At 48.2% G+C, this 15706-nt stretch overlaps 1 protein-coding gene across 1 annotated transcript in view; it reads right to left on the reverse strand.

Moving 5' to 3' along the window:
* Positions 1-14478: 14478 nt before the first annotated feature.
* Positions 14479-15706, reverse strand: part of hdac3 (histone deacetylase 3) — a 102464-nt gene continuing 101236 nt past the window's right edge. Inside the window, exon 15 of the mRNA XM_034181563.1 lies at positions 14479-15652. Within this exon, the coding sequence (XP_034037454.1) occupies positions 15583-15652 (70 nt within the window). The 3' untranslated portion in view covers positions 14479-15582. The remainder of the gene's footprint in view (positions 15653-15706) is intronic.

The following is a 15706-nucleotide window of genomic DNA, read 5'->3' on the forward strand; positions in this document are numbered from 1 at the left end:
GTTTGAGCTGCACTCCCTGTGTGCGGCATGTATAAATATACACTAAACACTGAATAATTCACAGTAATAAAATGTGCAAATGAAACGTGCAAGAAAAATAAAATGTCCAATAAGAGAAAAAGAAAAGGATGTGTGAGACAGACAACAGATTGAAGTCAAACTGTACACGAAGTAGATGAATTAGTGAGTTTTTGGCAGGTTAAATTGTTCATCAGTGTGATGGTCTGTGGAAAGAAGCTGTTCCTGGGTCTGGTTGTTTTGATGTACAGAGCTCTATAACGCCAACCAGAAAGGAGAACTTTAAACAGTGTCCAGGGTTTGAGGCATCTGCAGAGACGTTTCCAGCTCACTTCCTGGTCCTGGACAGGTATAAGTCCTGGATGGAGGGCAGGCTGACTCCAATGATTTTTTTTTTTTTCTGCTGACCTGACAATTCATTGAAGTCTGTGCCTGTCATGTTTAGAGGTAGAGGGAAACAAAACTGAGATGGAGATGCACAGGACAGACTAGATGATGGATGTTTAGAAGATGATGAGCAGTTCCTGGGGCAGGTTGAACTTCCTGAGCTGTCTGAGGAAGTACATCCTCTGCTGTGCCGTTTTCCTGATGGAGTCTATGTGGGAGGTCCACTTCAAATCTTGGGAGATGGTGGACCCCAGGAGCTGGAATGTGTCCACAGTAGACACAGTGTTGTTGAGGAATGGGTGGGGGGGTTCTCCTCCTGAAGGCTACTATCATCTCCACAGTCTTGAGTGGGTTCAGCTCCAGGTTGTTGTGACCACACCAGTGGACCAACTGTTCCACCTCCTGTCTGTATGCAGCCTCATCACCATCCTGGATGAGACCAATGATGTTGGTGTCATCCGCAAACTTCAGGTGTTTAACAGAGGGTTCCCTGAGGTGCAGTCATTTGTGTAGAGGGAGAAGAGAAGTGGGGGGAGCACACACCCTTGAGGGGCGCCAGTGCTGATTGTATTAATTGCACCTATTTCAACTTGTTACTGGTATAAATGACATCTGCCCACACACTCAATCAATCACACTCCAACCTGTCCACCATAGCCAAGACCAAAGAGCTGTCTAAGGACACCAGGAACAAAACTGTAGGGCTGTACAAGGCTGGGATGGGCAACGGAACAATAGGCAAGCAGCTTGGTGAGAAGACAACTGTTGGTGTAATTATTAGAAAATGGAAGAAACACAAGATGACTGTCAATCTTCCTCCGAGAAAGCCCAGAACTACACGGGAGGATGTGGGCAATGACCTGAGGAGAGCTGGTGTTGTGAAAGTGACGTGACACGGACCCACAACAGGGGACGTTAATGAACGGACAATGGATAAGCCAAAAAGTAACAATTTAATGTTGTGAATCACACAACGATGTACAGACAATAACAATATAGTGACTGTCAATCATACACCAGGTGACGTGTGGGCAGGCTCGACGATAGAAGACGCCTGGCGAGAGAGAAGCCGGATCCACACAGCTTCCACCACCAACGGAGCTGAAGAACACCGGAGCCGCCAAGCCCTGCGCCCCAGGTGGCCGCTGTCTTCAGCAGTCAGACCCGGTATTGCTGGCAGAGAACAAAGACAGTCCAGATGAGTGTGAGGACGCACACTCAGTAATCCCACAGTCTGTATGCAGTAAGGAGGGAGAACCTCCACCTCCAATCACACACTCGTGCAGCTCCTGTCTAACCACTTATCTGGTTTGGGGTGTGAGGCGAAGCCGTCGCTGTCACACCAAACGCCAATCCCACAGATAAGGAAAGCACCAGGAAAACGGCTGCAACAGAAGTTCAGATTATTACTCAACGTATGAGTCAGCAGAGACAATTACCTGATTGGTAGTTGATTTCTCGGCGGGGAGGTGGAGTTGCAGTCCGGTCTTTATGGTGGTGGTGATGAGTAGTGGATGAGTGACAGCTGGTACGGATGATGAGTGACAGCTGTCACTCCTGGTCGCTCCGACGCCCTCTCGTGCTTGAAGCCCGCACTTCAAGCAGGGCGCCATCTTGTGGTGGTGGGCCAGCAGTACCTCCTCTTCAGCGGCCCACACAACAGGACCCCCCCCTCAACGGGCGCCTCCTGGCGCCCAACCAGGCTTGTCCGGATGACGGGTGTAGAAGTCGGCCAGGAGGGCCGGGTCCAGAATGAAGCTCCTCTTCACCCAGGAGCGCTCTTCGGGGCCATAACCCTCGCAGTCCACCAGATACTGGAACCCCCGGCCCTTTCGACGGACGTCCAGGAGCCGGCGTACCGTCCACGCGGGCTCCCCGTCAATGATCCGGGCTGCCAGCTTCACTGCGGATACACCCCGTGTTTCATGTGTCAAGACTCAAGCCCTGCCATACCTCCCCACTGTGTGCCCCGGGACCAGCGCCGCCTCCTGCCCGGATCATTGACGGACTGAGGACTTTGAGTATTGGAAATGGTCTGATGTACCTGTCCTTAAGTTTCTGGGATTCCACCTGCAGGGGGATGTCCTTAGTGGATAGCCAAACCTCCTGCCCGGGCTGGTATGCAGGGGCCGGGGAACGCCGGCGGTCTGCATGGGCCTTAGCCCTCGTCCGGGCTCTGAGCAGGGCAGAGCGGGCGGTATGCCACACCCGACGGCACTTCCTCAGATGGGCCTGGACTGAGGGCACCCCGACCTCTCCCTCCACCAGTGGAAACAATGGGGGCTGGTACCCCAAACACACCTCAAACGGGGAGAGGCCAGTGGCAGATGAGACTTGGCTATTATGAGCATACTCGATCCAGGCCAGATGGTCACTCCAGGCCGTCGGGTGCGTGGAGGTCACGCAGCGGAGGGCCTGCACCAGTTCCTGGTTAGTCCGCTCTGCCTGCCCGTTCGTCTGGGGGTGGTACCCAGACGAGAGACTGACGGTGGCCCCCAGTTCCCTGCAGAAACTCCTCCAGACCTGGGAGGAGAACTGAGGACCATGATCCGAGACAATGTCTGATGGAATCCCATGCAGACGCACGACGTCGTGGACCAGGAGGTCTGCAGTCTCCTGGGCCGTCGGGAGATTCGGGAGGGCCACGAAGTGGGCCGCCTTGGAGAACCGGTCCACTATCGTTAAGATGGTGGTGTTGCCCTGGGACGGCGGGAGGCCCGTGACAAAGTCCAGGCCGATATGAGACCAGGGGCGACGAGGCACAGGCAGAGGCTGGAGGAGGCCTTGGGCCTTGTGATGGTCAGCCTTGCCCCTGGCACAGGTGGTGCAGGCCTGGACATACTCCCGGACGTCGGCTTCCATAGACGCCCACCAGAAGTGCTGCCGGACCACTGCCACGGTCCTTCGCACCCCTGGGTGACAGGAGAGCTTGGAACCGTGACAGAAGTCAAGGACCGCAGCCCTGGCCTCTGGTGGGACGTAGTTTGTTCTTCGGACCTGTCCCCAGGTCCGGGCTCCATGTCAGGGCCTCCCGGACGGTCTTCTCCACGTCCCAGGTAAGGGCGGCCACGACAGTGGACTCGGGGATGATGGTTTCAGGGGGTCTGACAGCTCGGTCTTGACCTCCTCTTCGTGCACCCGGGACAGGGCGTCAGATCGTTGGTTCTTTGTCCCGGGGCGGTAGGTGATCCGGAAGTCAAAACGCCCGAAGAACAGCGACCAGCGGGCTTGCCTGGGGTTCAGACGCTTCGCGGTCTGGATGTACTCCAGGTTCCGATGGTCCGTGAAAACCGTAAATTGTACCGATGCTCCCTCCAACAGGTGTCTCCACTCCTCAAGAGCCTCCTTCACCGCAAGAAGTTCCCAATTGCCGACATCATAGTTCCGTTCAGCTGGGGTCAACCTGCGGGAAAAGTAGGCACATGGATGGAGAACCTTGTCAGACTCCCCGCTCTGGGACAGCACGGCTCCTATCCCTGAGTCAGAGGCATCCACTTCAACAACAAACTGGCGCTTGGGATCGGGCTGCACCAGAACCGGTGCAGTCGAGAACCGGCGTTTCAACTCCCTAAACGCGGCTTCGCACCGATCCGACCAGGTGAAGGGGACTTTTGTGGAGGTCAGGGCTGTCAGGGGGCTAACTACCTGACTGTAGCCCTTGATGAACCTCCGGTAGAAATTCGCAAAACCGAGGAACTGTTGTAGTTTCCTACGGTTCGTTGGTTGGGGCCAATCTCTCACCGCCGCAACCTTGGCCGGATCAGGGGCGACGGAGTTGGAGGAGATGATGAACCCCAAGAAGGACAAAGAAGTGCAGTGGAACTCACACTTCTCGCCCTTCACAAACAGCCGGTTCTCCAACAACCGCTGTAGGACCCGACGTACATGCTTGACATGGGTCTCAGGATCCGGAGAAAAGATGAGTATATCGTCTAGATATATGAAGACAAACCGATGCAGGAAGTCCCGCAAGACGTCATTAACCAATGCTTGGAACGTCGCGGGCGCATTGGTGAGGCCGAACGGCATGACCAGGTACTCAAAGTGACCTAACGGGGTGTTAAATGCCGTCTTCCACTCGTCTCCCTCACGGCTCCGAACCAGGTGATAAGCATTCCTAAGATCCAATTTCGTGAAAATTTGGGCTCCATGCAGGGGCATGAACACTGAATCCAACAGAGGTAACGGGTATCGGTTGCGAACTGTGACCTCGTTCAGCCCTCTGTAATCAATGCATGGACGGAGTCCGCCGTCCTTGCCCACAAAAAAGAAACCAGCACCCATCGGGGAGGTGGAGTTCCGGATCAACCCGGCAGCTAACGAGTCCCGGATGTAGGTCTCCATTGATTCGCGTTCCGGACGTGAGAGGTTGTACAGCCTGCTGGACGGGTACTCAGCGCCCGGTATCAAATCAATGGCACAATCGTACGGACGGTGCGGGGGCAGCGTGAGTGCCAGATCCTTGCTGAAGACGTCAGCAAGGTCGTGGTACTCGGCTGGCACCGCCGCCAGATTGGGGGGGACAAAAACCTCCTCCTTAGCTGTCACACCGGGTGGAACCGAGGATCCTAAAGACTCCCGGTGGCAGGTTTCGCTCCACTGAACCACAACCCCAGACGGCCAATCAATCCGGGGATTGTGTTTTAACACCCGTGGAAAACCCAAAACCACTCGGGAGGTAGAAGGTGTTACATAAAACACAATCTCCTCCCTGTGATTCCCAGACACCACCAATGTCACTGGCTGTCTGGTGTGTGATTAGTGGAAGAATGGTGCCATCTAGCGCCCGCACCGACAATGGTGACGGTAAGGCCACTAGAGGGAGCCCAACCTCCTTTGCCCATCTGCTATCCAGCAGATTCCCCTCCGACCCCGTGTCCACCAGTGCTGGGGCGTGAAGGGTTAGATCCCCACTCAGGATCGTGACTGGGATTCGTGCAGATCATCGAGGTTTCCCCACGTGGGTGTTGTGACCCACCCTTAGCCCAGTCTCTAAGGACGAGTGCTGTTGTTGTGACCGTTTGGGGCATTCTCTCTGTATGTGCTCGGGAGAGCTGCAGAGAAAACACTCTCCACGGATCAGCCTCCTTTGTCTCTGATCTGATCGTTTTTTGGCCCTGCTCGTTTCCATAGCAACGTCAGCAGGGGGAGCTGTTGTCACGTGGAGAGCCCTGGCAGTGGAGCGTGGGGAAGTCGGCTTCCTTTCGGACCCGGGAGGAAGAGGGACGGCTTGAGCCGGGCCACGCCCCTCGTCTCGTTCCCATCGGTGTTCCGTTAATCGGTTGTCTAACCGTATAACCAGGTCGATAAGCCCATCTAAATCCCGCGGCTCGTCCTTCGCCACCAGGTGCTCCTTAAGGACCAGAGACAGTCCGTTTACAAAGGCGGCGCGGAGCGCAACAGCATTCCAGCCGGCTCGCGCTGCCGCGATGTGGAAGTCGACTGCATACTTCGCTGCGCTCCGACGCCCCTGCCGTATCGACAGCAGCACACTTGAAGCGGTCTCGCCTCTATGAGGGTGGTCGAACACCTGTCGGAACTCCCTCACAAACTCAGTATAAACCGTTAGGAGCCGTGAGTTCTGCTCCCAAAGCGCCGTAGCCCAGGCGCGTGCCTCTCCTCGAAGCAAATTGATCACATAAGCCACCCGGCTGGCGTCTGCTGCGTACATGACGGGACGCTGTGAAAAGACGAGCGAGCACTGCATCAAGAAGTCCGCGCACGTCTCCACACAGCCTCCGTACGGCTCCGGAGGGCTTATGTATGCTTCAGGGGAAGGTGGGGGGGTTCGTTGAACGACCAGCGGAATGTCTGTATCTGGCACACGGTCAGCAGGAGGAGCTGCTGCAGCAGCGCCCTGAGCACGCGCTTCCACCTGGGCGGTGAGAGCCTCCATCCTACGATTGAGAACACTGCTCTGCTCGGTGACTAAGTCCAACCGAGTGGTAAAGGCGGTTAAGATGTGCTGCAGCTCACCCAACATGCCTCCTGCTGGCGCCTGTGCACCTCGCTCTCCCATTGGCTGTTCAAGCGATGGTTGACGCCCCTCGGGATCCATGACGCTGGCCGAGAAATCCTGTTGTGAAAGTGACGTGACACGGACCCACAACAGGGGACGTTAATGAACGGACAATGGATAAGCCAAAAAGTAACAATTTAATGTTGTGAATCGCACAACGACGTACAGACAATAACAATATAGTGACTGTCAATCATACACCAGGTGACGTGTGGGCAGGCTCGACGATAGAAGACGCCTGGCGAGAGAGAAGCCGGATCCACACAGCTTCCACCACCAACGGAGCTGAAGAACACCGGAGCCGCCAAGCCCTGCGCCCCAGGTGGCCGCTGTCTTCAGCAGTCAGACCCGGTACTGCTGGCAGAGAACAAAGACAGTCCAGATGAGTGTGAGGACGCACACTCAGTAATCCCACAGTCTGTATGCAGTAAGGAGGGAGCACCTCCACCTCCAATCACACACTCGTGCAGCTCCTGTCTAGCCACTTATCTGGTTGGGGTGTGAAGTGAAGCCGTCGCTGTCACACCAAACGCCAATCCCACAGATAAGGAAAGCACCAGGAAAACGGCTGCAACAGAAGTTCAGATTATTACTCAACGTATGAGTCAGCAGAGACAATTACCTGATTGGTAGTTGATTTCTCAGCGGGGATGTGGAGTTGCAGTCCGGCCTTTATGGTGGTGGTGATGAGTAGTGGATGAGTGACAGCTGGTACGGATGATGACTGACAGCGGTCACTCCTGGTCGCTCCGACGCCCTCTCGTGCTTGAAGCCCGCACTTCAAGCAGGGCGCCATCTTGTGGTGGTGGGCCAGCAGTACCTCCTCTTCAGCGGCCCACACAACAGCTGGGTCCTCTTGGGTTAATGCTGCAGTCTCCAGTGACCTCGCTCTCCCCTGTCTCTCTTATCCCGCGTGTCCATTGATTTGAAAAAGGTTTTGACCAGTTATTTAAATTTGAACACAATTACTCTGAGGGCTCGTCCACCACTCAGAGATTTATTAAACAGAATTTAAATCTCACAGAATTTGATAGAATGCAAGTTTTACAGAATGAGTGAGACAAACAAAAGCATACCCAGACGTTCTGAGGGTCCCAGGAACTGCAAACTTCCAACCAGCAATCTGGTGTTCCAGCAAGCTGACAGCAAGGAGGAACCCCGAACAGTGGGCTGGCTTTGTATTTATACCCTATGCTACTACAACATTTTTCTGCTACTCTTGGGCGTTGTCCTTCATCTGGGTGGTCTTGATCCCTTTATTTCGTGGCATGGTCCTGCCCACACATGCTGTGAAGTCTTCTGTTCTTGAACTGATAAGAAATTTTGGGCAACAACTGCTAACTGAAAAACTGTCAGCAAGTCACATCACATGATTATACCACAAGAATGTTTGCACATTTCAAAATTGCACAACCTTCTAACAAACAGTTTAGTATCCTTCTCCAACGCTTTGTGGTCAGCGCTGGCATCCTGTTCCATATCTTCAGGGCCTCACCGAAACAGGGACACATCACATTTACAAGAGTTTTGAACATGATTATATAAGTAACATACAGTGAGGAAAATAAGTATTTGAACACCCTGCGATTTTGCAAGTTCTCCCACTTAGAAATCATGGAGGCATCTGAAATTTTCATCTTAGGTGCATGTCCACTGTGAGAGACATAATCTAAAAAAAAAAAAAAAAAAATTCCGTAAATCACAATGTATTTTTAAATAATTAATTTGCATTTTATTGCATAAAATAAGTATTTGACCCCAAAGAAAAACAGAGCTTAACAATTGGTACAGTAACCTTTGTCTGCCATTACAGAGGTCAAACGTTTCCTGTAGTTTTTCACCAGGTTTTCACACACTGCAGCAGGGATTTTGGTCCACTCCTCCATACAGATCTTCTCTAGATCTTTCAGGTTTGGAGTTTCAGCTCCCGCCAAAGATTTTCTATTGAGTTCAGGTCTGGAGACTGGCCAGGCCACTCCAGGACCTTGAAATGCTTCTTACGGAGCCCCTCCTTAGTTGCCCTGGCTGTGTGTTTGGGGTCATTGTCATGCTGGAAGACCCAGCCATGACCCATCTTCAATGCTCTTATTGAGGGAAGGTTGTTGTTTGCGAAAATCTCGCAATACGTGACCCCATCCATCCTCCCTTCAATACAGTGCAGTCGTCCTGTCCCTTTGCAGAAGCGCACCCCCAGAGTATGATGTTTCCACCCCCATGCTTCACGGTTGGGATGGTTTTCTTGGGGTTGTTCTCATCCTCTAAACATGGTAAGTGGAGTTGATTCCAAAAAGCTCTATTCTGGTCTCATCTGACCACATGACCTTCTCCCATGCCTCCTCTGGATCATCCAGATGGTCACTGGTGAACTTCAAACGGGCCTGGACATGTGCTGGCTTGAGCAGGGGGACCTTCCTGCCCTGCAGGATTTTAAACCATGACAGCATCGTGTTACTAATGTAATCTTTGTGACTGTGGTCCCAGCTCTCTTCAGGTCATTGACCAGGTCCTCCTGTGTAGTTCTGAGCTTTCTCAGAATCATCCTTACCCCACAAAGTGAGATCTTGCATGGAATCCCAGACTGAGGGAGATTGACAGTCATCTTGTGTTTCTTCCACTTTCTAATAAATAATCATAACAGTTGTTGTCTTCTACCAAGCTACTTGCCTTTTGTCCTGTAGTCCATCCCAGCCTTGTGCAGGTCTACAGTTTTGTCCCTGGTGTCCTTAGACAGCTCTTTGGTCTTGGCTACGGTGGACAGGTTGGAGTGTGATTGATTGAGTGTGTGAACAGGTGTCTTTTATACAGGTAACAAGTTCAAACAGGTTCAATTAATACAGGTAAAGAGTGCAGAATAAGAGGACTTCTTAAAGAAAAATTAACAGGTCTGTGAGAGACAGAATTCTTACTGGTTGGTAGGTGTTCAAATACTTATTTGCAGCAGTAACATACAAATAAATTATTTAAAAATCATACATTGTGATTTCTGGATTATTATTTTTTTTTTAGATTATGTCTCTCACAGTGGACATGCGCCTAAGATGAAAATTTCAGACGCCTCCATGATTTCTAAGTGGGAGAACTTGCGAAACCGCAGGGTGTTGAAATACTTATTTTCCTCACTGTGTAACAAGATTAATACAGCGTCATCCTCTGACACAGAGACTCTGCACACATCTGGATCCAAAATCCCACAGACTCCCAAAAAATGAAGAGGGTTGAGGGTGAAGTGTACGGCGCTCACTGAACAGTGGTGCACAAGCTGTGTGTCCATAGCTCCTAAAAATAATGTGTACCATATTCCCTTTTCTTTTTCCAAGCATCAGCTCAGCAGGTCCACCGATCTGAATGAACGCTGAGCCATCGATTTCAAGTGAATGGCAGGAGTAGTCAGTTTGCTATTGTGCTGTTAATTGTCTTTGGACAAACTAAAGTTACCCGCTGACAAATGCCGATTTTGACATTTTCCAGAAATGCACTTAAAAGAGAAGTTTAAGTAGCATTGAAGTCCTTCAGTGACCACAGAGTGTGACTGCACGTGTGTGGTTAGTCTGACAATCATGAATGCTCTGATGTTGAGTTGTGTGGCACGTCAAACAACATGAGACATGTCCTTTAAAAGACTGCAGTGAGACCACCTGTGTTGTGGCACTAAACAGAGACAAGTGGCAGAGCTAAAAGCTTTTTGATTTTCTTTAGGAGTGAGAAGGACTGACATGTAAGGAATGAAAATAGAGGGGCAGCACATGCAGGACGGTTTTGAGACTGTGAAGGTAGATGATTTTAAATTAGCAGTGCACGCAGTCACATTTTTTCACTTCTAATCCAGTCCCAATACCAGCTCTGTTTGCTTTAGTACTTTTAATATTATTATCATTATTGTTGCTTTCGTATGAGGACAGTTTGTATCCTGTTATACAGCTTCATGATGACATGGTATAGAGAAGAATTTTCTTAAAAATAAGACTTGAAAGTTCAGCTTCAATTTACCAGAAGGTATGTCTGAGATGCACACCTATGTAGATTTGATGTTTGGTGAAGAATTTACTTTTATTTGTTGCTGGGACAGTACCTGAAGTCTCATCTCTTGAGCACCAGATGGCACACCCACTCCGAATACATGAACTGTTTTCACGATGGAGGCATTTCCTCATTTCCAAAGCACAAGTAACCACAACAAAATAAAGTACTTCATTTATTCATATTTGGAATCAGTCTGGGTAAATCATCACTTTGTCTTTCTGCTCACGATTAAAAAATCTTCACTTTTAATATGCTTTTTCCAAACATTTGATTCGGGTTGTGACAGAGCGTCTCCCTCTCGGTACGACGACTTTGCAAACATTGCACATTACTGTCCTGCTTTGCGGTGTTCAGCCAACATGTCAGTGACAGTATGTCTGAAGGCTTGCCTGTTAGGCGGCTGCTAACTGCGGAAGACACCTCTTGAACGGCAGCGTTCCACATTATAGTATTCTGTCTCAGTAAGAGATGCGCCTCAGTCCAGGACCCCACCCCCCGCACTCTGCAGCAAGCAGAGTAGCAAAGCAGCACTTGTGGAGACAGTTCACAGATGTTTCATAAACTGCAGGTTGTACTGGAAATTTCCAATCCCTGATTTACGTTGGTATCAGATGCCGATACAGATATTGGATGGGCCCCCCTACTTTAAATACTTCGAGTCAACTGTCCAAAGTAATGGAGAGTGCAGTAAGGAAGCAAAGCAATTTGCAAGCAGGGTGTAGTGGGTGAAGAAAAGTGACGAGTGATTTGCAACAGAAGAGTATCTTCATACATTCATGTGCTATACCTACTTATTTCAGGAAAGGGACATGGCAGAACTGGAACCTATACCAGCAGTGAGATGCAGAGTACACCCTAGACAGGATGCCAGTCTAGTGCAGGGCCAGAAGAGTATCTGCAAGTGTCAACATTTACATAACAGTAAAAGAGACCAGCTATGTTGTATGTCTTAGAGTGGTATGCAATAGTGTTAACAAAAAGACAGGAGGCAGAACTGGAAGCAGCAGCACTGAAGATGCTGGGAAGCTGAGTATGGAACCTCCAGTCGAGCTGACAATAGGGAAGATAAGGAGGTTTACAGATGTGGTGTTGAAGGACATGCTGGTGGCCGGTGTGACAGAAGATGCAGAGGACAGGATGAAATGGAGATGGATGATCTGCTGTGGTCACCCCTAATGGGAGCAGCTGAAAGAAGTGAAATCCTGAGTAACAAATCCCAGAAAATGTATGTCATATATGTCTGCATACATTAAACTTATTTAAAACTGAAAGCTTTATTATAAATTGTGTACATTAAATATTGCAGCATTTATTGTTTTTTGAGGCTGATTGGTTAGGGTAGGTCAATAATACAAATACAGCTGATATTGACAAGTTACACAAACAAACAAACAAAAAAACCTACTTTGGCTGCCAGGGAAGAGACTACAATAATCACTGGTCACCAGCTATCATTACTGAAACTTGAATTAAGTTTCATATACAGTACACAACACTCTGGTGTCTTCTAGGTAAACGTCACAAGAGTGGGGATGACTTAAAACTGCATCACCTGTCAATAACTACACTATGTCTAAGTCCACAAGTACAGCATTCTCTCTGATGAACAATCAAAAACAAATGCCTTTGACAATCTATACTGAAAATGCAGTTCTCAAAGTACAAACTCAATCCAACAAAGATTACTACAAACAGATTATATATATATATATATATATATATATATATATACATATATATATATATATATATATATATATACACACACACACACACACACGTTAATATAACAAATCTCAATCACCTTTACAGCTGGGCTTCCCCTTCCTTTTTTTTTTTTTGACAACTCAGTGCATGGTTGGGAGTTTCTACTTTGGAGCCTGTATCATGAATATAGTCCCTCCAGTTCCAGGTGCCCACCCGCATGAGGGAATCAATGGGAACACTGGCTGCAGCACTTGAGAAGCTCAACGAAGAATAACAATGCCTGGGTTTGTAACTGTCCTGGATCAAAACTAAGATCCAGGCTTTTAACGACTTCCTGGACTGAGTGGTCTGATATGTATCTGTACTTCTCTTACTTCGATAGTGACATGCATGCCTCTGGGTCCTCTGCTTTTTAGATCAAGAAGCACTTGGGAAGAGCTTAGGGAGTCATGAGCTCGCTGGACAGAGGTGTTTGACAATGCCGACATCTTTGCAGGAGAACAAAAGTCCAAGTCTTTATGGTCCTGCTGCAACATATCTTACTGTATGGTTGTGAGACTTGGAAGCTAACCAGTGACCTAAAGCAAAGATGGGATGTCATTGATAGTAGATCTCTTTGGAGGACCCTTGGGTCCCCCTGGAATGTCTTTTTCTCAAACAAATGGTACTCAGAGTAACTAAGATGAGGAGTATAACTTGTACTGTGGGGGAACAGTAGCTTCAACATTTTGACTATGTGACACATTTCTCGGTGCATGATTCAGCATGCAGGTGCCTGAGTGCCGAACACGCCAGTGACTAAAGAAGGCCAATGGGATGCACGTGTCACCTGCCTGTATTAGATATATGGTTATTTTAGAGACGTGGGGATGGACCGGTTGTCTGCCTGGATGGTGGCCATCCAGGGCAGTGTCGTGGAGGTGGCAAAGTGTGGCACCAGCACATGATCCCAGACTTTACTTTCTCCAGCATTTTTGATTGTTCAAAAGAGGAAAACAGCCAACCTGCTCATAATGTACAGTGGGTAAAATAAGTTTTGAACATGTCACCATTTTCTTAGTATACGAGAAATATATTTCTAAAGGTGCTATTGACATGAAATTTTCACAAGATGTCTGTTACAACCCAGGGAAGAAACACAAAGAAATAAAACCATGGATGTCCACAAATTAAGTTACCTCTAACAATATGAAATTACGCAGGACAAAGTATTTAACACCTGAAGAAAGGGAGGTGCAAAGAGGCATGGAAAGGCAAGACACCAGCTGAAGTCTATCAGTAATTAGAAAGCAGTCCTGCCCCTTGTCAGTGCAAATTAAAAGCAGCTACTTCAGTGCCAAATGATGGCCTATAAAAAGGTGTCTCATTACCAAAGTGTCACAAAGGAAACATCTTATGATGGATAAGAGCAAAGAGCTCTCTCAAGATCTCCACAACCTTATTGCTAAACATACTGATGGCATTGGTTACAGAAGGATTTCAAAACTTCTGAATGTTCCAGTAAGCATGGTTGGGGCCATAGCCTGAAAGTGGAAAGATCACCATTTCACCATAAAGCAGCCACGAACAGGTGCTCCTCACAAGATTACTGACAGAGGACTGAAAATAATCAGAAGAGTTGTCCAAGAGCCAAGAACCACTTCAGAAAGGAAAACATAAGTAATGCACTCAACCACCACCGTATGCATGCTCACCACACAAGACTCCACTGAAGAAAAAGCATGTTGAAGCTCGTTTAATGTTTGCTGCACAACACTGAGACGAGCCTTTATGAAAACTCATAAATTGGATTTGGTTGTTCACGAGAACTCCAAATGTGTTTTCTCTGCTCAGCCCTAAACATGGCAGGCTTATCAGCCTCTCAAGGTCAAAACGCCCCATTGTTTTCCTCCAGAAGAATTTCTACGGCCTTGGTGAACCATTTGGCTGCTTTCTTATCTTCTGCAACTCCAGCACACACAGACAGAAACTGACATAAACTTAACTCATCTGCCACTCAAACATGGACAGTGACTGATACGCATGCTCCACCCCCTACCCCTCCTTTGTGTTCCTGTCCCCATCCTCCACCCCATCCCGGCCCCTGCTCACACACCCCCAAGCTGGCTGCATGACCACATGTTGCCCCCCCCCCCCCCCCCCCCCCACACTCACACTCACATTTCCTCAGTTCGGATGATGGACTGTTTCAAAGTTTAGCGTACATAAACAATCAAATGTATATGTGGCCCATTATTACATTCAAGTAGTAATAATTGTGGATTAATTGCTGTATATTTGTCTGAGGTAATTGGGTGTGAAATGAATTGCCCTTTTAGGGATCAATAAAGATGTCTGAAGTCTGTGAAATACTGGGAGAATATAGTCTGGTCAGATGAGACCAATACTGAACTCTTTGGATGCCAAAATACACACCTTGTTTGGAGGTCAAATGTCACTGCACATCACCCTAAAAACACCTTATCAACAGTGAAGTTTGTAGTTGGGAACATCATGGTGTGGAGGACTGTTTTTCAACATATGACACTGACAAAATTCATATAATTGAAGGAAAGATGAATGGAAAAATGTACTGAAACACTGATAAACATTTACCAGGATGATGAAGATGAAATGAGGGCAGAGATTTCAGCAAAACAGTGATCCAAAACACACAGCCAAGGGAACTCAACTGGTTTCAGAAAAAGAAAATAAAGCTGCTGGAATGGACCAGCCAATTACCTGACTTGAATCCAATAAAAATCACAGAAAGAACTAAAGATCAGAGTTCAAAGAAGAGGTCCACGAAACATTCAATATTTGAAGACTGTTTGTGTGGAAGAATGGGCCAAAATCACACCTGAGCAATGCAGGCGACTACTTTCTTCATACAGGAGGCATCCTGAAGCTGTCAAAGGCTTCCAACAAAGGCTTTTTTACAAAGTTTTAAATAAATTTCAGTAAGCGTGTTCAATATTTTTCCCCATGTCATTCCATTTTATTATACATAAGTACATTTCTGTACCTATTTGTTTTGGCATCAACGGATTACATGAGGTGATAACGGACACCTGGTGAAAATTTCATGTCAATAGCACCTTTAGAAATATATTTACTGAGAAAAATGGTGATGTGATAAAAACTAATTTTACTCGCTCTAACTACTGAGAGGTGATATGGTTTGGGCTCATTTGATATGTCAGTGATACTGCATATGGATGCACTCACTCCTGCTGTGTATGAATGTGTTCCTGGTGCTGAGTTACAAAAACAAAGTCTGTGTGAAGCAGCACAGTATTTACAATGTATGCAGAGCTCCAGTCTTTTCTGTCCATCAGAAAATATTCACTTTGTTTTTAGTTCCTTGTAAATCAGCAGCAGAGATGTTTCGGAGCTGCAACTGATGTAAACAGAAACCAACAGGTGAAGCATCACTCTCTCGCGCTCGCAGATCAAATTTCCACGTCGCTCTCTTTGTCGTTGTCATGGTCACCATCGTAGAACTCATTGGCCGCCTCTGCTCTGAGGAAATCACATCATGACAGTCCAGTTTGGTTCGAAGAGTTATGCAGTCAG

This window comes from Thalassophryne amazonica, chromosome 11 (assembly GCF_902500255.1).
Source record: "Thalassophryne amazonica chromosome 11, fThaAma1.1, whole genome shotgun sequence".
NCBI classification, from domain to species: domain Eukaryota; kingdom Metazoa; phylum Chordata; class Actinopteri; order Batrachoidiformes; family Batrachoididae; genus Thalassophryne; species Thalassophryne amazonica.